Source organism: Chlorocebus sabaeus, chromosome 21 (assembly GCF_047675955.1).
Source record: "Chlorocebus sabaeus isolate Y175 chromosome 21, mChlSab1.0.hap1, whole genome shotgun sequence".
Classification (NCBI taxonomy): domain Eukaryota; kingdom Metazoa; phylum Chordata; class Mammalia; order Primates; family Cercopithecidae; genus Chlorocebus; species Chlorocebus sabaeus.
In genome coordinates, this window is record NC_132924.1 from 13,297,421 (window position 1) to 13,322,742 (window position 25,322).

General features: G+C 37.2%; 1 protein-coding gene across 1 annotated transcript in view; it reads right to left on the minus strand.

Moving 5' to 3' along the window:
• Nucleotides 1-25,322, minus strand: part of ABCA13 (ATP binding cassette subfamily A member 13) — a 502,662-nt gene that overhangs the window by 64,342 nt on the left and 412,998 nt on the right. The window contains exons 56-57 of the mRNA XM_073008854.1: nucleotides 7,111-7,261; nucleotides 196-330 (exon numbers count right to left, since the gene is read on the minus strand). Of these exons, the coding sequence (XP_072864955.1) occupies nucleotides 196-330; nucleotides 7,111-7,261 (286 nt within the window). The remainder of the gene's footprint in view (nucleotides 1-195; nucleotides 331-7,110; nucleotides 7,262-25,322) is intronic.

The following is a 25,322-nucleotide window of genomic DNA, read 5'->3' on the forward strand; positions in this document are numbered from 1 at the left end:
AAAAAGTAAGTGTTTTATTTCTGCAAAATTCAAATGATGTTTGGGAAATGTTGGCTTATGGCAAAACAGTTTACTAGTTTGTAGAACCAGCTTTGCAAGTTCTGAAGTTACCTCCCAGAAAAACTCTTAAAATCAGCTTATAAATCAATATGCAATATGTGTCTTATTCCAAGACACTGACATTCCTCTACTCACCAATAAAAGAATGTCAGGTTTCCCCACCAGGGCCAGGGCTGTAGAGAGTTTCCGCTTGGTTCCCCCACTGTAGGTGGCCACAGGTTTGTCCGCATGGGCTTCGAGGTGTAAGCGCCTGATGAGATCTCCAGCAACCTGGAAGAGAGGAATGTACATGTGCACACCAGCGTTCACCAAAGTGCTCACCAGAAACCTGGTCTCAGTCCCCACTCCTGCTTCTCCCTCCCACTAACCCCGCTCATCTTCACACACACAATCAAGTACATCTCCTGAAACATCCCCCTTCACCATACAGGCAGTAATTGAGAGTGAACAGGTGGGAGTTTTCTGTGGCTGGAGACATCTAAGTGACGGTCAAAATAATCACATCTAGAGTTCAGGGAGCAGGGTGGGCAAGAAACACACTCGAGGTTGGAGGTCCAGATAAATACCCATGTTAAGGTGAGCAGAGACGGGTATGCCAAAAGGAAAACTGAGAAGGAAATAAATAGGAATGGAACTAATGGAAAGAGGTGTCAAAACTTAAAGGGAGAAGACAACCGAAGTAGAACACTTTCTCTATTATTTTAGATTCCAGGAGTCTATGTGCAGGTTTGTTACATGGGTATATTGTGTGATGCTGAGGTTTGGGCTTCTAATGATCCATCACCCAAGTAGTGAGCATGGAACCCAACAGGTAGTTCTTCACCCCTTGTCTCATGCCCTACCTCCACACTTTTGGATTCCCACGTGTCTACTGCTGCCATGTTTGTGTCCATGTGTACCCAATGTTAAGTTCTCCCCTATAAATAAGAGCACATGTATTTGGTTTTGTGTTCCTGTGTTAATTTGCTTAGGATGATGCCTCCAGCTGCATCCACATTGCTGCAAAGGATGTGATTTTGTTCATTTTTATGGCTGGAGGGAATTTTCAATATTAACACAGGGAAAGAAATAACCCTTTCACATTGAGAAGCCACTGTTAATGTTTGCAAACTCAGAGTTTGGTTTATAAAGTAACTAGAGGTGGGGAGGGGAATGGGAAATGTTTCTTATTTGCAACTGCTGAAAATCACTTTGCCAAGTCCCAAGGATGGTGGCACATTTGTCAAACCTCACCCCCCGCCCCGGGCACAGTAGAGTTCAGACTGTACCCAAAAGCTGGGGTTCACAGCTTCTTTATTCTTCCCTGCTTTCCACCCTGCCAGCTTGTCCCACATATTAGAAGGCCCAGCCCGTATCTCTCATCAGAAAAAATAATTGTCACTTCATCTATGTGTTGTATGTGCCACCTCCTCTGTGTATTATGTGTCTATAGAATGCTTTTATTTAGCATTTCCCACTATAGTTTGTACCACACTATATTTTCTGTTTCCAGTCTGTCTCCTATGCTGGATTAATTCTTCTTGGGGTCCAAGGTAAGCAACTTTTTCGTTTCCAACTTAGCATAATTTAAAAATGTTGCAAACAATTTTATTTAACTCTTATGACCATAGAAGTATTAATATAGATTCATTTTTTAGATATCATCATTTAGCCAAATTGACCAAGATCATATTTTAATTCAAATTTAGGAGAAGAGGGAAACTTCCTTAGGACTAAAAAGATGGGTTAATAATTGTGCATCCCAAATAACTAAATAAATATAAACTAATGCGTATACTCTTTTTGACAAGTGCATAAAAGTTAGGATAATAACAGGATAATGAAGGATAATGAAGCATTAAGAACCTCTACAAATATTAGGATAATCATTACATCCCCCAATAAAATCTTTCAACCGAAATTGTTATATGGCTTTACTTGTACAACTTCAAAATATATTGCAGATGAATGAAGAGGGTCAAGGACTGGTCTTATGGTGAAATAGTATAATTCTAGGAAATGCAGATTTCCAGGCCCCAAAGATACATAAAGATGAAATATTTAATCTCCTCCTATTTGCCTAAGAAAATCTTATCAAGGCCAGTAGTTGGTCTTATTGAAAGTAAAGTCATTTTCCCCAGAATATTTTATATGAATCATCCTTTTTCCTGGCTCCATTCAGACCAATTATTTCAATTATCACAAGTTGAATAAAAATTCACTTAAGTGAATTGTAAAATATCCAGACAAAACATTTTACTCCTCACAAGCAAACACACACAAATATTAAGAGAAGGGTCATATAAATGAAGAAATATAAATGCCTGGCATTTCAGGAATTAAAGAGATAACAGAAGTAGTAATGTAGCTTCATCCAAATTTTTCTCAGAGAAGAATGGCCAAGAAGTGTAAATCAGTGCTAGATAAACACTCATAATGAGAGATGAAGGAAGGAAACCAGGGAGGCTTCCTGGAAAAGGAGGCACATGTCCCCATAAAAGAGAAGAAAACTAAGAGCATGATAGACCCTGTTAGAAAGCTTTATCTGTCGGGAAAAAGTCAATGCAGTCCTTACTTAATGTCATCTATATATTCTTGGAGACTGCTTTAACTGAAGCAACATTTAACAAAACCAGTTTTACCATAAGCTGATTGGTAGAAACAAAAGTTCCTATGTCATATGTCTGGTCACAAAAACATCTCCAAACTTCTAAATAAAAATAACACTTCTAAGAGCAAACACTGAAATAAACGTGAGCTACACATACATTTGTGAAAGATTAACAAAAACATGATTTACCCAATTATTCCAGTTCAAGGTTGAGGGTGGTCAGAGTCTATCCTGGAAGCTCAGGGCACCAGGCAGTAACAGCCCTGGACAGCATTCCATTCTATCACAGGGTGCACTCACATGTCCACATGTACTCACCTACATGGGCTCAATTTAGACACACCAAAGAAACTAACGTACACAGCTTTGGGACATGACAGAAAACAAGTGTACCTGGATAAAATGTACGTAACCATGGGGAGAGCGTGCAAACTCCTCTCCGACAGCAGTCCTGGCAGAAAATCAATTTTATTTTTCCCATCATTGTAATGAAACAATGTTGAACTAAACAACGTTATTTGGAGAACTGCTGTGCTAAAAGTGGTGAGGCTGGCAAAAATGACAAATTGTGAAGTCGATTTTTTTTTTTGGTTATTTTTAGACCTATAAATATTACAAGAAAAGGAGAATGAAAATATGCGTGTGTGTGCATGTATTAGAAAGAAATTGTTAGTTACTCTCATCTATGTTATTCAAAGATTAGCAAGACATAAATGAAAGCTGATAAACTGACAAACGAAACAAAAAAATAATAATATAAGCACTTGGTTCTGGAGAAATGCACCTGAGAATGAATGCAAGTTACATTTTGAATAAACTTGCCAAATTATTCTTGCACATTTTTATGAAGTTGGGAAACATAGGTCATGTTTTCCCAGTTTCACAAAAGGTTACATATTGCCGCCTGCAAATTCTGGATTGGTTAACCGTAGGAAAGATTCCAGAGTATACAGGAACAAATGTATTAGTTTGATCCAATGTTTTCTGAATGTCATGTTGTCAGAAAATAACTGAAAATAGCCTAATAAGAAGTATTTTGCTGTAGTCTTTTCTGCACTCAGCAATACTGTCAAAGTAATGGCAAAAGCAATGCCTTAGCAATCTCGGTTGGCAAAATACTGCCTAAAATCCCAAAATGTCAAAAGTTCACAGAATCTCTCTCTGCAGGTTGGTATTTTTCTCTCATGAAACTCTAGAAATTGTACCATATTTAAGGCAAGTTATTGGAATGCATTTGTTTTGGGATGCTTTCATTTGGGGATGTATTCGTTTTGGGATGAATCCCAATGGGATATACACTGGGATGCATAGCCCCAGGGCTTATTCATGTCTGGCACATAGTAGGACTTCTATAAACATCACTGGAGCCAAAATAAATTGCCCTGAGATTCACACATACATCTGATGGACCAAAGCCAAAATGTTTCCACTAGCATGTATAATGGCCAGGTCAACATTTTCTGTGAGATTAAAGATCAAAATGAGTGGTAAAGTAGGGAAAGGAAACCAAGGATTTCAGATGGAAATGTTTATCCTGGCCCTTCCTCTGAAGATGACCTCCTGTCCCCATTCCTACTATCTTATAACTTCTAGCTCCTTCTAGCTAAACTGACTGTGTGAATGGAAGAAAACTTAAAGATAAAAGTCATGCCTTTAGAGAAGACAGGGGGAAGCAAGACACAGTAGGGATATTTCCTGGTAGGCATATGCAGGTATTAACAAAACTAAGATGATGAGGGGCCATACTTCTTCTATACCAGGGAAAACTAACACGCAGAATTTGCCAAATCTCTTCCCATTTAGAAGTATTGTTTGTTTGTTATGGTATGGCACTAACATTAAAACTACCTAGCATGATGGACTTTTACACATTTTCTCTAGCATCCCAGACTGTGGAGCCCTCATCTCTTGCATCATCTGGTAATAATCAAGTGATATAACTTGATATAACATGTTATACAAGGTTAATTAAATTCAGGCTCAAATATGCACACTGCACAAAACTGTGCAGTGTAAATCATGGGAAAATTGAAAATCATTATGTTAACTTGCCGAACCTAAATTCAAGCTTTATAAAGTGGCATCTTATTCTTACCTCATCAAACTTTTGAAAGGTTGGGGAAGTGAGCAATTTGACCATACATAGAAATGACCAGCAAGTGGAGCACAGGTGGCCTGGCTCAGCCACAGCATGGGCTCTGAGGGTCCCAGGGAGGGAGGAGAGGGGACTGTAAGCCTGAACAAAGGAGCCTCCCAGCAAGCACAAAGGGTCTTCCACTTGGAATCAGAGAACATACAATGGTGGCTGTCCATGTTACAATGAAAATAGATGGCAGCCTAGGTGAGCAGCAGATGTGTCTAAAGATTACCCCCATATCTATGAGTTCTGAAAGACTCATGAGGCGCACATGTTGAGCCCAACTCCAGTCCAATGGAAAGCCAGGCAGCAGGAGGAGTTCCATGTTAGAGAAGTCATGCACTAATCCCACACAGTTTCCACTTCTTTGGCCACCCCAGGGGTGTAAAGATAAGACTGAACTGTTAATACACCAAGAATTCCATCTTATAGAACTAACAACCTGGATAAAATAAATGTCAGAGTAATGTCTTAGTCAAGAACTTGTACCCTGGAGCTGGTTTATATGGTTTCAAAGCAAAACCTTGCCAAATGCTAGCCATGTGAATGTGGGCAAATGGCCTAATTTCTCTGGTGTCTCAGTTTTCCTGTGTCTCTGTGTCCCAATTAAACTGTGTCTAATTTCTCAGTTTGTAAAATGGGAATAAGCATCTACTTCATATGGTTGCTGTAAAATACTTAGAACAGTACCTGACATGGAATAAATACTGAAAGATAAAACTACTGTTTTCCATTATTTTATAATAATTCTTTCTGGACACCTTGTGATAAGCACCTCAGAATGGATATGCCTGTTCTATAACTTAAATATCCCCCAAATATATAGAAGAGAGAATTTTTTTCCAGAAAAGGAGCTAACTCCTTTGGGAACAGATGCAAAAGTGAGCTGACATCTTAGAAAAAAGAGCAAGTAGCATTACTGTCTGCAAAATCAGTTACAGTTGTATAAAGGAAATGAAGGCAGTTCCTAATTGGTTACCATTTAAATAACTTTTCTTGGTAGAACAATTCAGAAAAACAAAGTTGTAAGACAGCTGAATATCAAGACACAATTGCCCTGAATGACAGAAAGCACCGACTCTTGCTACATTAATGAGAGCTTTTCTCATAAGCATGTTTCCCTCAAAAAACAAAAGCGCCAGCTTAAAGCCTTTGCCAAGCAGCCACCTCTTTCACCAAAAACTAACAAGGAGGAGCTGACAGAGATAAACACCAATTAAAAATTGAGCCAACAATTAGTCACGGATGCCAATAACTGTTTAACTACAACCAGCAGGTCTCTGTGGGGTGGTCAGTTATCTTTGCTTTATTAAGACAGGAGATGGGAAAAGGGGCCAGAGTCCTTACAATGAGGTGCAGACATTCTGTTTAGTTTCACTTAAAGTTAGAAAGCATAAACAAGAACAAATGCTGAAGCATTATAAAAACAGAACACAGAATGAATGTTCAGGACCAGTGAAGGTGAAGGCTATTAGTGTTATCTCCTGTGAGTCCTAGAATGTTCCCTCTCCCGCAGAATCTAATTGCAAATGCATCATATAAGCCACTTATTTCTGCTTGTAGTTCAGAATCCAGAAATCTGAGGAGCACACACCCCAGACTTTCTATAATGAGATGCAGAAAAGGTAAAAATGTGCTTAAATAACTGCAATTTTGGTGGCTCACGGTACAACATCCTGAGCTGTCAATCAGTGCTGTCCGCTCTGCTTTGCTGACCTCTACTCGCGCAGAAGTGGCAGCTGTCTTTTGCTCTCTCACTGCTCCACCTGCCTCTCTCCTGTCACAGGCAGTGATGGGGGTATGGAGATCCGCAGTTCCTGCCACTCCTTCATTCCCCTAAGGCCACCCAGGAAGGAATCCCCTGGCAGTAGGAAGCTGTCCACCCACTCATCAGGAAGTCATTCCTTCCAACAATCCCCCAGTTTCCACACATATTTTGTGCCCACTCTTTCATAAGCTCTGAAAATACAGAGTTTGTGATATTTCTTCCTGAATACAAATTAGTAGTTCAATAAATGTAAAAGGTATTTAGAGAAGAAGAAAAGAGCAAGAGGGATACAAAGTTATAAATGATGTATTTATGTTTTAACTCTGACCACATGACTGCCTCACACAGATGCAGTTTAAATATATAATGTAAATAAGGCAAATTTATTTAATGTTTTCTTCAGTATAATCACATTGGAAAATCTCTTGCAGGTAAGTTTATCTGCTACTACAGTTCCTTCTCCTCACAGGGTGAGAGAGCTGCCTTGGAGCCAGAGGTAGTCACCAAGCATTCCTCAGTGGGTCCCTTTATCTAGAAGACCCCAGGGAGATTTACCTCAGGGATGCACTGCCTTGGAATCCCGCGTAAGCTACAGTAATAATGGAGATGTTCCCAACCAGTCAGAAGCTCGTCCAGGGCATCCTGCTGGGGACAGTAGCCAATGAGCACGCCTGCAGCGCCAGCAGAAGACAGGTCCACGGCGTCCCTGCAGAGAGAAGCAGCACAGGCTGAGAACAGCAGCTTCCCAAGCTGGCATCAACCCATTTTTAAAATGTGGCTCATCAATAACAAGTCCACAGCAGTTTATTTAAAACAATTAGTTCATTTCACAAGAATAAGTTCAATTCATGAGAAATGAAGGATACAAGAAGTCACCCCAAAATAGGCCTCTTTGGCATATGCATTATTTTGAGCTAAAGGCAATTGAAGACACAGGAAGACCAGAAGACACAGGAAAAGCTCTTTACCTCTCCTTAACTGCCTAAAAATTGAGGATAAATTGTCTTCTTTGGAAAAGGAAATTCACATTTACAAAGGAAATTTCCATTTGTAAAGATGTCTCCCTACCAGAAAGAGAGCTACTTTCCCATACAACTCTGAACCAGAGAGACTCTTGTCTGCGTAATGAGACAACCCTAATCCAGCATACATTTCCTCCCCTCACCTTCCCATAGCTGGCCTCCCCTGCCCGGGATCCCCAAATCCCTTTTGCTTTGTTTAACCTCAAATGGTGTGTAAGCCTCAATCATCTGGGAAGCTCCTTGAGTCTTATTTTTTGTGTGAAACTCCTGTGCATACATACATAATAAAACTGTTTTTTTTTTTTAATAATATGTATTGCTGAATCAGATGGAAAGACTGTACTGAGTTTTATAAGATTCTGCCAAACTGTCTGCCAAAGTGGTTGTACCATTTTGAATTCTCATCAGCAGCAAATGAGGGTTCCTATTGCTCCACATTTTTGTCAACATTTAGTGTTGTCGGTGTTTTGTATTTTATTCATTCTATTAGGTATAGAAATGCATTGCATTGTGGCTGTAATTTGCCATTCTCCAAGGACATATGATGTCGAGCATCTTATCATGAACTTATTTGCATCTGTCTTCTTTGGTGAGACATCTGTTCACATCTTTTGCCCATGTTTTAGCTGTGTGTTTTCTTACGGTTTAATTTTAAGGATTTTGCATACAAGTTTATGTATACAAAACTTTATGTATGTAGACAAGTTTTTTACGAGACATGGGTCTGCAAAATTTTTTTCCCAGTCTATGGATTGACCTTTTAATCTCTTAACAGTGTCTTTTGCAGAGCAGAAATATACTTTAATGAAGTCAAACTTACCAGCATTTTCTTTTATGGATCATGCTTTTGATATTGTATCTAAAAAGACATTGTCACATCCAAAGTCACCTAGATTTTATCCTATGTTATTTTCTAGAACTTTTATAATCTGCATTTTACAATCAGGTCATAGATCCACTTGGAGTTAATTTTTGTCACAGGTGTAAGTTAAGTGCCAAGACTCATTGTCTGGCATGTGGATGCCCATTTGTTCTGGCACCATTTGTTGCAAAATTGATGATTTTCCCACATGATTGCCTTTGTTCTCTTCTCATATATTAGTTGACTGTATTGGTGTGGGGCTATCTCTTGAAGTTACTGAGCCTTTACAGTACATCTTAAAGTCAGGTAATGTCAGTCTTCAGACTTTGTTCTTCTTCCATACTGTGTTGCCTGTCATGGATCTTTTGTCTTTCCACATGTACTTGAAAATCAGTTTGTTAATATCCACAAAGTAACACTGGGATTTTGACTGAGGTTGTGTTAAACCTAACATTCAAGTTGGGAAGAACTAACATCTGGTTGATATTAAATCTTTCTACCCCAAAACATGGAATATCTATTTATTTGGAGCTTTTTTCCATTTATTTCATTAGGATTTTGTAGTTTTCCTCACGTAATTTGTTAGATTTATAGCTAAGTATTCCATTTTGGGAATTGTTAATGTAAATGATATGTTTTTAAAATTTCAAATTCCAATTATTCATTGTAGATATATAGGGAAACATATGACTTTTCTATATTAACATTGTATCCTGAAACCTTGATATAAACGTTTATCAGTTCTAGGAGCATTTTTTTTGACGATTCTTTGGGAGTTTCTACATATATAATCATGTCATCTACAAGCAATAACAGTTTTATTTATTCCTTTCCAATCTGTGTGAGTTTAAGCCCCTTTTCTGCTCTTATTGCATTATGTAGGACTGCTTGCCGGCAGAGTATTGAGATAAGAATGGAGAGAGAGGACATCCTCGTCTTGTTCCCAAATTTAGGAGAAAGGTATCTAGCTTCTCATGATTTAGTACGATATTACTTGAAGGTTTATTGTCAGTGTTCTTTATCAAGTTAAGGAATTTCCTTTCTGTTCCTAGTTGGTTGAGAGTTAGTATCACGAATGAGTGTTTCTTTTGTGAAAAACTTTTTTATGCATCTGTTAATATGATCAAACTATTTTTTCCTTTTATTCTATTGATGTAATGGATTATATTAATTGATTTTCAAAAATTGAATAAATCTTGCCTATCTGGAAAAAATCCTTCTTTGTCATAGTATATAATTCTTTTCATACATTGTTAGATTCAATTTGATACTTTGTTGAGAATTTTTGCATGTATATTCATAAGAGACACTAAGCTATAGTTTTCCTTTCTTGTAATGTCCTTGTCTGGTTTCAGTATTTTGGTAATGCTGGCCTCATAAAAACAGTTAAACCATATTTGTTCTGTATCTATTTTCAAAGGACATTTTAGTAAATTGATATCATTTCTTTCTTAAATAGTAGAATTCACCAGTGAGACCACCTAAGTCTAGTGCTTTTGCTTTTATGGTTATTGGTTATTGATTCAATTTCTTTCATTGATATATACCTATTTGGATTGTCTATTTCTCATTGTTTGTGTTTGGGTAAATCGTGTATTTAGGGAATTGGCCCATTTGAAGTAAGTTATTCAAGATGTGGGCATAGAGTTGCTCAAAATATTTCCTTATTAATATTTTATTGTTCATGAGATTAGTAAGGATGACATCTTTGAGTTTCGATATTAGTAATTTGTATTTTCTTTTTTTCATCGGTAATCTCACTAGGAGTTTATCAATTTTATTTATTTCATCTTTTAGTTCATTGATTTCAACTTTTAGTTTCATTGATTTTTCTCTATTATTTTCCTTTTTACAATTGTATTGATTTCTCCACCAATTTGTATCAGTTCTTTTCTTCTGCTTACTTTCAATTTAATTTGTTCCTCTTCCTCTAGTTTAGTAAGGTATAAGCTTAGATTATCTATTTTAGTCTCTCATCTTTTCTAATAGATGCATTAAATTCCATTAATTTTCCTTTAAGCACCACTTTAGCTGTATCCCACAAACTGTGATAAGTTTAAATTTCATTTTCACTTAAGTTTAATTTTTGTAATTTCCTTTCTGATTTCTCTGACCTATGTGTTACCCAGAAATATGTTGTTTAATCTCCAAATATTTGGGGATGTCTAAAGCTATCCTTCTATTTTTTATTTCTAGTTTAATTCCATTGTGGTTTGACGGCATAGTTTGGATGATGTCTGTTCCTTTACCATTAAGCTGCATTTGGGATTTTAGTGTGAGGTTTGAGTTCATCTGACTAGAAGTTATGTTGTGCTTACTGGTGGCTGTCTCAGTGGTGTCAGTTCTAGTGTCCTTGGGTTTATATCCAATTGTCTTTGAGTTTGCCTAGAGATTCCATCTTAGAGTCTGAGGCTTGTATTTCTTATAGTCCTTGGTTATTACACAGGAGCTCCACCGAAGTGGTGGTGAGGAGCTGGTTGAGGGGAAGAGTTGTCTATTCTCACAATCATGTCTCAGTCTTCTAGTGCCTGAGCTGGGCATTCCCCTTTTCCCAGGTCAGTTAGGCTCTGGAAAAACAGCTTCCCCTTAGGGCTGGTCTTTCTAAGCCTTACAGAGAGGTCTGGGCATATTTTCATATAATTACTTACTGCTGAAAGCACAAAGGGATTTTTTCCCCAGTCTTCACACTGAGAATCTGGTAGAGTTCCTGTAGGTAATACTCACCAGTGAGGAGCCCCCAGGGCTACTTTCAAGTTAGTCCACACTGAGCCTACATCGCTTTTTGATTATAGTTGATGTGTTCCTACTGATCCTGGCTCCATCTGGTGACTTCTGCTTCTAGGTCTCCTGATTCACAGTCCTGGGCTTCCTTCTATTATAGTATTTATAGTATTTTCAGTACCCATAGAGGATGGGTCTAGGACTCTCCTTGGACACTAAAAATCCACAGATGCTCAAGTCCTTTATATAAAATAGTGTAGTATTTGCTTATAACCTACAAACATCTTCCCAAACACTTTAAATAATTTCTTGATGACTTTTAATACCCAATACATTGTAAAAGCCATAAAAATAGTGCTTATGCTGTATTTTTTAGGGAATATTAACAACAGAAAAAGTCTGTACATGTTCAGTATAGACAGAATCATCCCCTTTTTTCTGAATATTTTGCAGTGCAGTTAGTTGAATCCAAGGATATGAACCCACAGGTGTAGGGGATCCCCTGACTGTCTGTCCAGTATGGGGTAGCAGTTTGCTCTATGACCTCAAGTCTCTGATGGCTCTAAGAAGAGTTGATAATTTTTAGCTTTTAAGGTATTTTCCTGTGGTGAAAACGAAAGTGACAACTTACAAGCTCTTTAAATATTGTACCAAAAACCACAACTCAGTACCTTTTTCAGTAGTTTTTGTTTCATTTTTTTCATGTTCCATATCTCTGCCCCACAGGAAAAGCTACACATTTTAAATGAATCCCTCCATCCTGCACATTGTCTACCATTCTCTTACTCACCGAGTCAATGGCTTCTAATGTACACCATGGAACAATTTCTCAAGTTTATCACTGGCAGCACTAATTTAACATTCTGCACTTTTAATTCTATAGTACGTGATAAATATAAGAGAAAACAGAATTTAAGATCTACGGGGTGCTTAATTTCCTTTACATCAGTTTCTATTACATCCATATTCTCCTATCTTTCAAATTCAGCTAGTACATTTGTCATGAGAGTTTCCACATTTGTGTCATAAAATTTTAACTTTTAAGTCTTCAGAGTATCAACTTTTAAAAAAGCATTCCCTTATATTTAAATAATAAGAATATCCATGTATAATATTTAGTTACAGTCTTTCCATAGTGCTCCAATCAGTTTTTGTACCATAATTATTCCGATGTATTATTGTTTATTCATTCTTCTAAAGAGAGCAAGATTGCCAGAAAAAAATACAAAACATCCACTTAAATTTGTAATTCACATAAACAATGAATAAATGTTAAATGTAAGTATGTACCATAAAATGTTTATATGTGTTATGTTAAAAAAAAAAAAAAAGTCTACTGGAAACTCAAGTTTCAAGTGTTTTCTGGATAGGGGAATATTTGTAAAGGTTAATGTATATATTATCTGTGGCTTCAAATATACCATCCATGTGCTGTATTATCCTTGTGCTTTATTATCAAAATTGACGCTAAAATGGGAGTTGTTTTCAATAGCCCATAAAACAATGGAACAGCTGGATAAAATGCAGAAAAATCTATTTAAAGACTAGGAATTAAAGATTCAAATCCCAAAAAGAAGAAAAACTCACTGAGAGGAGACACATGTTTTGTTTGTTTTTCCTTGAAGTATTAGCCACACATATAAAATAAGGAAGAAGAAGTAATGATACTGTGGAGAAAGTGACTGCTAAAAGGCAGAGGAGCTAAGAAAAGCTGTTATTAGTCTTTGGAAGACATAAAAATTGAGATTCCAGGCTACCAGAGCAGGTAGGACTTGAGAGGCCAATACCCCAGGGGGAAGAAAGTAAGAAAAACTGTAACTCTAGGTGTCTCATGCTTGAGATGTTCATTAATGTATGAGCAATGCAGGTCTATAATTGAGGAGGGAAATCAAGTCACAACTCTAAGAATCTAAAAAGTAAGTAAACCTACCAAGTTTATAACAAACCTGGAATAACCAACTGGGATAACAGAAACTGTCATTAAGCAGACATTCAGGCCTCAGGACTCTGGCAAACAAACATGGCTCTCAATCAGGACCATTGAACAGTGAAGCCTCCGGAAATGTACAAATAGACAAGCCCTTTAAAAAATTTATTTAAATGATTTTAGATGAGTTTGCTGAGATAATTTCATATGTTATAATTCCATATCAAAGCTAAAGAGAATTCTCTTTGAAGGAAAACAGAATCATCCAGAGACTCTAAATGTTTTCATTCAATCAAACTTTATCAGTTGTTATGGGTTGAATTGTGTCCCATCCAAAATAATAGTAATAATAATAATAATGTTGGAGCCCTAACTCCCCGTCCCTTGGAATATGACCTTATTTGGAGATAAAATGTCAAAGAAAAAATCAAATTTAAATGAGGCTACTATGATGGGCTCTAATCTGGTATGACTGATGTCCTTAGAAAAGGGAAAATGTGGACACAGACACATACATAGAGGGAAGACCATGTAAACAAACAGACAGAAGATGGCCATGTATAAGCCAAGGAGACAGGCCTGTAGCAGAGCCCTCCCCGACAGCAGTCAGAAGGAACTAATACTGGCAACAGTTTGATCTCAGAGTTCAAGCCTCTAGAACCATGAGATCTTAAGTTTTCCTGGTTTAAGCCACTAAGTTTGTGTTTTGTTGTCATTCATGTTGTTGTTGCTTTGAGATGGAGTTTCACTCTGTAGCTGAGGCTGGAGTGCAGTGGCGCGATCATAGCTTACTGCAGCCTCTAAATTCTGGGCTCCAGCAATCCTCCCACCTCAGCCTCCCAAGTAGCTCAGACTACGTACATGCACCTTACCGTCAGACCTGGCTAATTAAATGTTTTTGTTGTTGTTGTTTTGTTTTGTTTCTGTTTTGTAGAGATGGAGTCTCGCTATGTTGTCCAAGCTGTTCTCAAACTCCTAGCCTCAAATGATCCTCCCACCTTAACCTCCCAGAGCACTGGGATTACAAGCATGAGCCACTGCACCCGGCCAGAGGTATATTTTTTACAGTAGTCCTAGCAAATGAATACACCAGAATACCACTAAAAAAAATAAATAAATAAAAATAAATAAAAACTATGATAAAAAAACAAATAAAATGAAAATAAATCCACAAGTGATATAGATATTGGAGTTATCAGACATAGACTTTAACATAGTTTAATTAATAAATGAGCAAAAAAGAGGGAAAAAAGGTGAATTTTACCAGAAAACTGAAATCAATTTAAAAAATCGAATAAAAATTTTAGAACTGGAAAGTTATAACAAGCAAAATTAAGACAGTAATAGAGTACTTTAAACATAGTAATGAATAGTAATATTAATGTAATTTGATACAAAATATCCAAATCAGTAATACTAACAACATCACTTAAGATAGATATTAAAAATAAAATTTTAGTATATTATGCACCAAATTTCTGCATAGAAATGGAATAATTTAGATGGAATAGAAAAATTCCTTAAAACACAATATACCAAGAAAAGGAGGAAATAGAAAACCTAAAAATTTCTACATGTAAAAAGAAATTGAATCATTAATTAAAATTGTTTTGATAAATTTAGACCCAAAGGCATTCATTAGGGCATTCTTTGAAATATCTATGTAAAAATTACATGGATCATACACTATTCTGGAAAACAGACTGGAAACAATTTTCAAGTTACTTACTGAGCCCATTATTCCTTGACAATTAAACCTGGCAAATGTGTTACAGTAAGTGAAATTCACAAGATAATTTCATATAAAAATCATCACAAAATTTTAGCAACTATTACCCAATTAAATCAAGTGATATATAAAAGGGGTATGAAATTTTGACCAAGTCAACTTTATCCATGAATTCAATATTTTTAAAATAAGATGTAATATAGTATACTAAGAGTATAAAGAAAAGGTGAGAAAAAATAGTCAGTAAAATGTTAAAATTATTGCTTATAAAAACAGCTGGGTATGTAGTCCCACCTGCCAGAAGGCTGAAGAAGAAAGATTACTTGAGCCCAGATGTTTGAGGCTGTGGTGAGCTATGATCATGCTACTGTACTCCAGCCTGGGTGACAGAGCAAGACCCTGTCTCTAAATATATTCTTTATAAAAATAAACAAAAGTCAAAAATTGGAAAAAAAAAACAAAAACTTTACAAGCTAGAAAGGAAAATATACAAGAACTTTCTTAATCTGATTTTAAAATGTATGCCAAGACAATAGAAGCTATATATTTATGTTTAATAAAATATTTATTTATTTTATTTTATTTTAGACAAAGTTTCACTCCATCACCCAGGCTGGAATGAAGTGGCATGATCTCGGCTCACTGCAACCTCTGCCTCCAGGATTCAAATGATTCTCATGCCTCAGCCTCTCAAGTAGCTGGGATTACATGCATGTGCCACCAGGTCCAGCTAATTTTTTGGTATTTTTAGTAGAGATGGGGTTTTGCCACGTTGGGCAGGCTGGTATTGAACTCCTAACCTTAAGTGATCGACCCACCTCGGCCTCCCACAGTGCTGGGACTACAGACATGAGCCACTACACCCAACCTATGTTAATCATAAAATATTTAAAGTTTTCCCCTTCTTATCAAAAACAAAAGGTCCCCATTACCACCTCTTCTGTTCAACATTTTAATGCCAGTGCTGGTCAGTCCAATAAGGCAAGAAAAAGAAAGTTATAAAGATTGAAAGAAAATAATAATGTTGTATATATTCAGGAATGAGATCCTTATCTGTGTAGTATATACAAAAGAATCTATACCTAGACAAATCATAATCAAACTGTCAAAGACTTCAGACAAAGGGAAAATCATGATGGCAATGAGAGAAGTGACTCATAATGTACAAAGAATCTCCAGGAAGGTTAATAGTTGCTTTCTTAACAGACATCATAGAGGCCAGAACACAATAGGATGGCATGCACAAAGTGTTGAGAGGTTAAAAGAAAAAAAAAGAAAAAAGAAAAAAAAAAAAAAGCTAGCCTAGAATTCTACAGTAAAGAAGAAATGACTGTCTTTCAAAATTTAATGAGAGATTAAGATATTCACAGCTCACCAAAACCGAGAGAGTTTGTTGACAGTATAACTGCCTCAAAATTACTAAATGAAGTCTTTAAGCTGAAATGAAAAGTACTAACAGTAACATGAATCCATATAATGAAATAAAATAAAAAGCACTGGTTAAGATTACCATATAAAGAAGTATAAATGACAAGATAAATGTAATCAACCCTGATGAGCACACAATCTCTAAAAATGTAATTTGTAATAATAATAGCATAAATGGGAGAGGAGCTATATAGAAATGCAATTTTATAAACTATTGAAATTAAATTGGTATTAATCTAAATTAGAGAATTTTAACTCAAGATGTTAGTTACAATCCCCAGAAAAATCGCTAAGAAAATAACTCAAAAATATGTATAGCAAAAAACACAATAAGGACTTAAAGTGGTATTTTAGAAAATACTTATTTAGCACAAAAGATAGCAGCAATAGAAGAACAGAGGAATGAAAAATACAGAGGAAATATAGAAAGCAAATAGCAAAATGGTGGAAACCAATTCTACCATCTCAGTAATTAGATTATTTAGCTCATTTACATTTAATGATATTACCACACAATTATCAATTAATTCTACATTTAACCAATTCACAGATTGGCAGAATGGACTTCTTTTTAATTATCCAACTATATGCTGTCTATAAAATATACACTTTAGAATCAAAGTCACAAATAGTTTGAAAATAAAAGGATGTAAAAAGATATACAATGAAACCAGTATCAAAAAGACAGCTGAGGTGACACTACTAATATATAACAGAATAGACTTGAAGAAAATATTGTTACTAAAAACAAAGAGAAACATAACAATAAAAGGGTCAATTCCTTAGGAAGACAAACTAATCATAAAAACATATGAAATTAAGAACAGAGCCTCACAACACACAAAGCAAATGCTGACAGCATTAAAGGGAGAAATAGACAATTCAACAATAATAACAAGTTCAATACACCATATTCAATATTTAATAGACTAACTATGCTAGAAGATTAACAAAAATATAGGAGATTGGAACAATACAACAAGATAACTAGACCTAGCTGACTATAGAGACTTAGAACTCTCCACCCAAAAACAGCAGAATAAACACTCTTCTCAAATGTATATAGAAGCAATTCTCCAGAACAGAACAAGTGTTTGGCTATTAAACAAACAAACAGAAAAGCCTTATTAGCTGGGTACAGTGGCGCAAACCTGTAATTCTAGCACTTTGGGAGACCAAGGTGGGTGGACCATTTTAGGTCAGGAGTTCAAGACCAGCCTGCCCAACATGGTGAAAAACACTCTCTACCAAAAATACAAAAATTAGCCAGGCATGGTGGCAGATGCCTGTAATCCCAGCTACTTGGAAGGCTGAGGCAGGAGAATCACTAGAACACAAGAGGTGGAGGTTGCAGTGAGCCGAGATCATGCCACTGCACTCCAGCATGAGTGAAACAGCAACACTCTGTCAGGGAAAAAAAAAAAAAAAAAACCCTCAATAAATGAAAAGAACTGGAATCATAAAAAGTATGTTCTTTGACTACAATGGGCTAAAATTAAAAATCAATACAGAAGCAATCTTTAGGAAATTCTAAATGTGTAGAAATTAAACAACATATGCCTTCATAACCAATGGGTCAAAGAAGAAACCAAAAGGAAAATTAGAAAATACTTTGAGATGAATGAAAACAAAAACACAACACACCAAAACATGGTATTCAGCTGAAAAGGTACATAAAGAGAAAGATATAGCTGTAATAGCTGTATTATTCTTTAAAAGGGTAGATGTCAGAACAATAACCTAGCCATTTACATTAAGAAATTAGAAAAACTAAAGCAAACTAAACCTAAAGAAAACTGAATGAAAAAAATAATAATGATTTGAGCAGAAATAAATAAAACAGAGAAGAAAAAATAAATAAAATAATCAGAATCAAAACTTGATTCTTTAAGGTCAATGAAATCTACAAACTCAAATATATTCAGGGGGCGGAGCAAGATGGCCAAATAAGAACAGCTCCAGTCTCCAACTCCCAGTGCAAGCGACACAGAAGACCGGTGATTTCTGCATTTTCAACTGAGGTACTGGGTTCATCTCACTGGGGAGTGCCAGACGATAGGTGCTGGTCAGCTGCTGCAGCCCGACCAGCGAGAGCTGAAGCAGGGCGAGGCATTGCCTCACCTGGGAAGCGCAAGGGGGAAGGAAATCCCTTTTCCTAGCCAGGGGAACTGAGACACACAACACCTGGAAAATCGGGTAACTCCCACCCCAATACTGCGCTTTAAGCAAACAGGCACACCAGGAGATCATATCCCACACCTGGCCGGGAGGGTCCCACACCCACGGAGCCTCCCTCATTGCTAGCACAGCAGTCTGTGATCTACCGGCAAGGCAGCAGCGAGGCTGGGGGAGGGGCGCCCGCCATTGCTGAGGCTTAAGTAGGTAAACAAAGCTGCTGGGAAGCTCGAACTGGGTGGAGCTCACAGCAGCTCAAGGAAACCTGCCTGTCTCTGTAGACTCCACCTCTGGGGACAGGGCACAGTAAACAATAACAAACGCAGCAGAAAGCTCTGCAGACGCAAACGACTCTGTCTGACAGCTTTGAAGAGAGCAGTGGATCTCCCAACACGGAGGTTGAGATCTGAGAAGGGATAGACTCCCTGCTCAAGTGGGTCCCTGACCCCTGAGTAGCCTAACTGGGAGACATCCCCCACTAGGGGCAGTCTGACACCCCACACCTCACAGGGTGGAGTACACCCCTGAGAGGAAGCTTCCAAAGCAAGAATCAGACAGGTACACTCGCTGTTCAGAAATATTCTATCTTCTGCAGCCTCTGCTGCTGATACCCAGGCAAACAGGGTCTGGAGTGGACCTCAAGCAATCTCCAACAGACCTACAGCTGAGGGTCCTGACTCTTAGAAGGAAAACTATCAAACAGGAAGGACACCTACACCAAAACCCCATCAGTACATCACCATCATCAAAGACCAGAGGCAGATAAAACCACAAAGATGGGGAAAAAGCAGGGCAGAAAAGCTGGAAATTCAAAAAATAAGAGCGCATCTCCCCCGGCAAAGGAGCGTAGCTCATCGCCAGCAACGGATCAAAGCTGTACGGAGAATGACTTCAACGAGATGAGAAAAGAAGGCTTCAGCCCATCAAATTTCTCAGAGCTAAAGGAGGAATTACGTACCCAGCGCAAAGAAACTAAAAATCTTGAAAAAAAAAGTGGAAGAATTGATGGCTAGAGTAATTAATGCAGAGAAGGTCATGAACGAAATGAAAGAGACGAAAACCATGACACGAGAAATACGTGACAAATGCACAAGCTTCAGTAACCGACTCGATCAACTGGAAGAAAGAATGTCAGCGATTGAGGATCAAATGAATGAAATGAAGCGAGAAGAGAAACCAAAAGAAAAAAGAAGAAAAAGAAATGAACAAAGCCTGCAAGAAGTATGGGATTATGTAAAAAGACCAAATCTACGTCTGATTGGGGTGCCTGAAAGTGAGGGGGAAAATGGAACCAAGTTGGAAAACACTCTTCAGGATATCATCCAGGAGAACTTCCCCAACCTAGTAGGGCAGGCCAACATTCAGATCCAGGAAATACAGAGAACGCCACAAAGATACTCCTCGAGAAGAGCAACTCCAAGACACATAATTGCCAGATTCACCAAAGTTGAAATGAAGGAAAAAATCTTAAGGGCAGCCAGAGAGAAAGGTCGGGTTACCCACAAAGGGAAGCCCATCAGACTAACAGCAGCTCTCTCGGCAGAAACTCTTCAAGCCAGAAGAGAGTGGGGGCCAATATTCAACATTCTTAAAGAAAAGAATTTTAAACCCAGAATTTTATATCCAGCCAAACTAAGTTTCATAAGTGAAGGAGAAATAAAATCCTTTACAGATAAGCAAATGCTTAGAGATTTTGTCACCACTAGGCTTGCCTTACAAGAGACCCTGAAGGAAGCACTAAACATGGAAAGGAACAACCGGTACCAGCCATTGCAAAAACATGCCAAAATGTAAAGACCATCAAGGCTAGAAAGAAACTGCATCAACTAACGAGCAAAATAACCAGTTAATATCATAATGGCAGGATCAAGTTCACACATAACAATCTTAACCTTAAATGTAAATGGACTAAATGCTCCAATTAAAAGACACAGACTGGCAAACTGGATAAAGAGTCAACACCCATCAGTCTGCTGTATTCAGGAGACCCATCTCACATGCAGAGACATACATAGGCTCAAAATAAAGAGATGGAGGAAGATTTACCAAGCAAATGGAGAACAAAAAAAAGCGGGGGTTGCAATACTAGTCTCTGATAAAACAGACTTGAAACCATCAAAGATCAAAAGAGACAAAGAAGGCCATTACATAATGGTAAAGGGATCAATTCAACAGGAAGAGCTAACTATCCTAAATATATATGCACCCAATACAGGAGCACCCAGATTCATAAAGCAAGTCCTTAGAGACTTACAAAGAGACTTAGACTCCCATACAATAATAATGGGAGACTTCAACACTCCACTGTCAACGTTAGACAGATCAACGAGACAGAAAGTTAACAAGGATATCCAGGAATTGAACTCATCTCTGCAGCAAGCAGACCTAATAGACATCTATAGAACTCTCTACCCCAAATCAACAGAATATACATTCTTCTCAGCACCACATCGCACTTATTCCAAAATTGACCATGTAATTGGAAGTAAAGCACTCCTCAGCAAATGTACAAGAACAGAAATTATAACAAACTGTCTCTCAGACCACAGTGCAATCAAACTAGAACTCAGGACTAAGAAACTCAATCAAAACCGCTCAACTACATGGAAACTGAACAACCTGCTCCTGAATGACTACTGGGTACATAACGAAATGAAGGCAGAAATAAAGATGTTCTTTGAAACCAATGAGAACAAAGATACAACATACCAGAATCTCTGGGACACATTTAAAGCAGTGTGTAAAGGGAAATTTATAGCACTAAATGCCCACAAGAGAAAGCAGGAAAGATCTAAAATTGACACTCTAACATCGCAATTAAAAGAACTAGAGAAGCAAGAGCAAACACATTTGAAAGCTAGCAGAAGGCAAGAAATAACTAAGATCAGAGCAGAACTGAAGGAGATAGAGACACAAAAAACCCTCCAAAAAATCAATGAATCCAGGAGTTGGTTTTTTGAAAAGATCAACAAAATTGACAGACCACTAGCAAGACTAATAAAGAAGAAAAGAGAGAAGAATCAAATCGACGCAATTAAAAATGATAAAGGGGATATCACCACCGACCCCACAGAAATACAAACTACCATCAGAGAATACTATAAACACCTCTACGCAAATAAACTGGAAAACTAGAAGAAATGGATAATTTCCTGGACACTTACACTCTTCCAAGACTAAACCAGGAAGAAGTTGAATCCCTGAATAGACCAATAGCAGGCTCTGAAATTGAGGCAATAATTAATAGCCTACCAACCAAAAAAAGTCCAGGACCAGATGGATTCACAGCTGAATTCTACCAGAGGTACAAGGAGGAGTTGGTACCATTCCTTCTGAAAATATTCCAAACAATAGAAAAAGAGGGAATCCTCCCTAACTCATTTTATGAGGCCAACATCATCCTGATACCAAAGCCTGGCAGAGACACAACAAAAAAGAGATTTTTAGACCAATATCCCTGATGAACATCGATGCAAAAATCCTCAATAAAATACTGGCAAACCGGATTCAGCAACACATCAAAAAGCTTATCCACCATGATCAAGTGGGCTTCATCCCTGGGATGCAAGGCTGGTTCAACATTCGCAAATCAATAAACATAATCCAGCATATAAACAGAACCAAAGACAAGAACCACATCATTATCTCAATAGATGCAGAAAAGGCTTTTGACAAAATTCAACAGCCCTTCATGCTAAAAACGCTCAATAAATTCGGTATTGATGGAACATATCTCAAAATAATAAGAGCTATTTATGACAAACCCACAGCCAATATCATACTGAATGGGCAAAAACTGGAAAAATTCCCTTTGAAAACTGGCACAAGACAGGGATGCCCTCTCTCACCACTCCTATTCAACATAGTGTTGGAAGTTCTGGCTAGGGCAATCAGGCAAGAGAAAGAAATCAAGGGGATTCAGTTAGGAAAAGAAGAAGTCAAATTGTCCCTGTTTGCAGATGACATGATTGTATATTTAGAAAACCCCATTGTCTCAGCCCAAAATCTCCTTAAGCTGATAAGCAACTTCAGCAAAGTCTCAGGATACAAAATTAATGTGCAAAAATCACAAGCATTCTTATATACCAGTAACAGACAAACAGAGAGCCAAATCAGGAATGAACTTCCATTCACAATTGCTTCAAAGAGAATAAAATACCTAGGAATCCAACTTACAAGGGATGTAAAGGACCTCTTCAAGGAGAACTACAAACCACTGCTCAGTGAAATAAAAGAGGACACAAACAAATGGAAGAACATACCATGCTCATGGATAGGAAGAATCAATATCGTGAAAATGGTCATACTGCCCAAGGTAATTTATAGATTCAATGCCATCCCCATCAAGCTACCAATGAGCTTCTTCACAGAATTGGAAAAAACTGCTTTAAAGTTCATATGGAACCAAAAAAGAGCCCGCATCTCCAAGACAATCTTAAGTCAAAAGAACAAAGCTGGAGGCATCACGCTACCTGACTTCAAACTATACTACAAGGCTACAGTAACCAAAACAGCATGGTACTGGTACCAAAACAGAGATATAGACCAATGGAACAGAACAGAGTCCTCAGAAATAATACCACACATCTACAGCCATCTGATCTTTGACAAACCTGAGAGAAACAAGAAATGGGGAAAGGATTCCCTATTTAATAAATGGTGCTGGGAAAATTGGCTAGCCATAAGCAGAAAGCTGAAACTGGATCCTTTCCTTACTCCTTATACGAAAATTAATTCAAGATGGATTAGAGACTTAAATGTTAGACCTAATACCATAAAAATCCTAGAGGAAAACCTAGGTAGTACCATTCAGGACATAGGCATGGGCAAAGACTTCATGTCTAAAACACCAAAAGCAACGGCAGCAAAAGCCAAAATTGACAAATGGGATCTCATTATATTAAAGAGCTTCTGCACAGCAAAAGAAACTACCATCAGAGTGAACAGGCAACCTACAGAAAGGGAGAAAATTTTTGCAATCTACTCATCTGACAAAGGGCTAATATCCAGAACCTACAAAGAACTCAAACAAATTTACAAGAAAAAAACAAACAACCCCATCAAAAAGTGGGCAAAGGATATGAATAGACATTTCTCAAAAGAAGACATTCATACAGCCAACAGACACATGAAAAAATGCTCATCATCACTGGCCATCAGAGAAATGCAAATCAAAACCACAATGAGATACCATCTCACACCAGTTAGAATGGCGATCATTAAAAAGTCAGGAAACAACAGGTGCTGGAGAGGATGTGGAGAAATAGGAACACTTTTACACTGTTGATGGGATTGTAAACTAGTTCAACCATTATGGAAAACAGTATGGCGATTCCTCAAGGATCTAGAACTAGATGTACCATATGACCCAGCCATCCCATTACTGGGTATATACCCAAAGGATTATAAATTATGCTGCTATAAAGACACATGCACACGTATGTTTATTGCAGTACTATTCACAATAGCAAAGTCTTGGAATCAACCCAAATGTCCATCAGTGACAGATTGGATTAAGAAAATGTGGCACATACACACCATGGAATACTATGCAGCCATAAAAAAGGATGAGTTTGTGTCCTTTGTAGGGACATGGATGCAGCTGGAAACCATCATTCTTAGCAAACTATCACAAGAACAGAAAACCAAACACCGCATGTTCTCACTCATAGGTGGGAACTGAACAATGAGATCACTTGGACTCGGGGAGGGGAACATCACACACTGGGGCCTATCATGGGGAGGGGGGAGGGGAGAGGGATTGCAATGGGAGTTATACCTGATGTAAATGACGAGTTGATGGGTGCAGCACACCAACATGGCACAAGTATACATATGTAACAAACCTGCACGCTGTGCACATGTACCCTACAACTTAAAGTATAATAATAATAAATAAATTTAAAAAAAAAAAAGAAATCTACAAACTCATAGCTATACTGACCAACAAAAGGGAATAAGAATATTAAAATTACTAAAATAAGAAATAAAATATTTCTACCAATCTTAAAGAAATGGAAAATTTTTTAATAGTCTAAATGTTCATATGCCAAACTCCTAAGAAATTTAGATAACATGGACAAATTCCTAGAAAGACAGAAAATACTGAAAGTGACCAAATGAGAAAAAGAAAATCTAAACAGATCCACAAGTAAAGATACTGAATTAGTAATAATAATAATAAAAACAATAGAAACAATGCCAAAAAAACCTTTTCATAAATAAAAGCCCAGTACCAAACGGTTTCACTGGTGAGTTCTACCAAATATTTAAAGATGAATTAACACTAACGCTTCTAGACTGTTTCAAAAAGTAGAAGGAGAAAAAAAACATTCCCAAGCTAATTACATAAGGTCAGTATCATCCAGATACCACAACTAAAGACACGACAGAAAGCTATATAACAGTATTTCTTATAAATAGATGTTTAAAAATCCTCAACAAAATACAAGTAAATCAAATCCAGCCCATATAAAGAGAAGTAGGCACTGTGCTCAAGTGTAATTTATTCCAGGAATGCAAAGTTAGTTTAATATATAAAATCAATCATTTGTTGCGTCTACCAATCATCTATATCATGTTAATAGAACAAAGTGCAAAAACCACACATCTCATTAAACTCAGAAAAAGAATTTGACAAAACTCAATACCCTTTTATGAAAAACAGTAAAAGAATTTGAGATAAAAGGAAATTATTGTATGAACCTATTTATATGGAATTTCCAGGATACTCAAATCCATAGAGATAGAAAGTAGATTAATGGTTGACAATGGGGGGAAGCAATGGGGAATGACTGCTAATTGGTATAGGGTTTCTTTACAAAGTAATGAAAATGTTCTAGAGTTAGTAGAAATCATTGCATGGCTTTATGAATATGGTAAAAAATCACTGAATTGTTACAT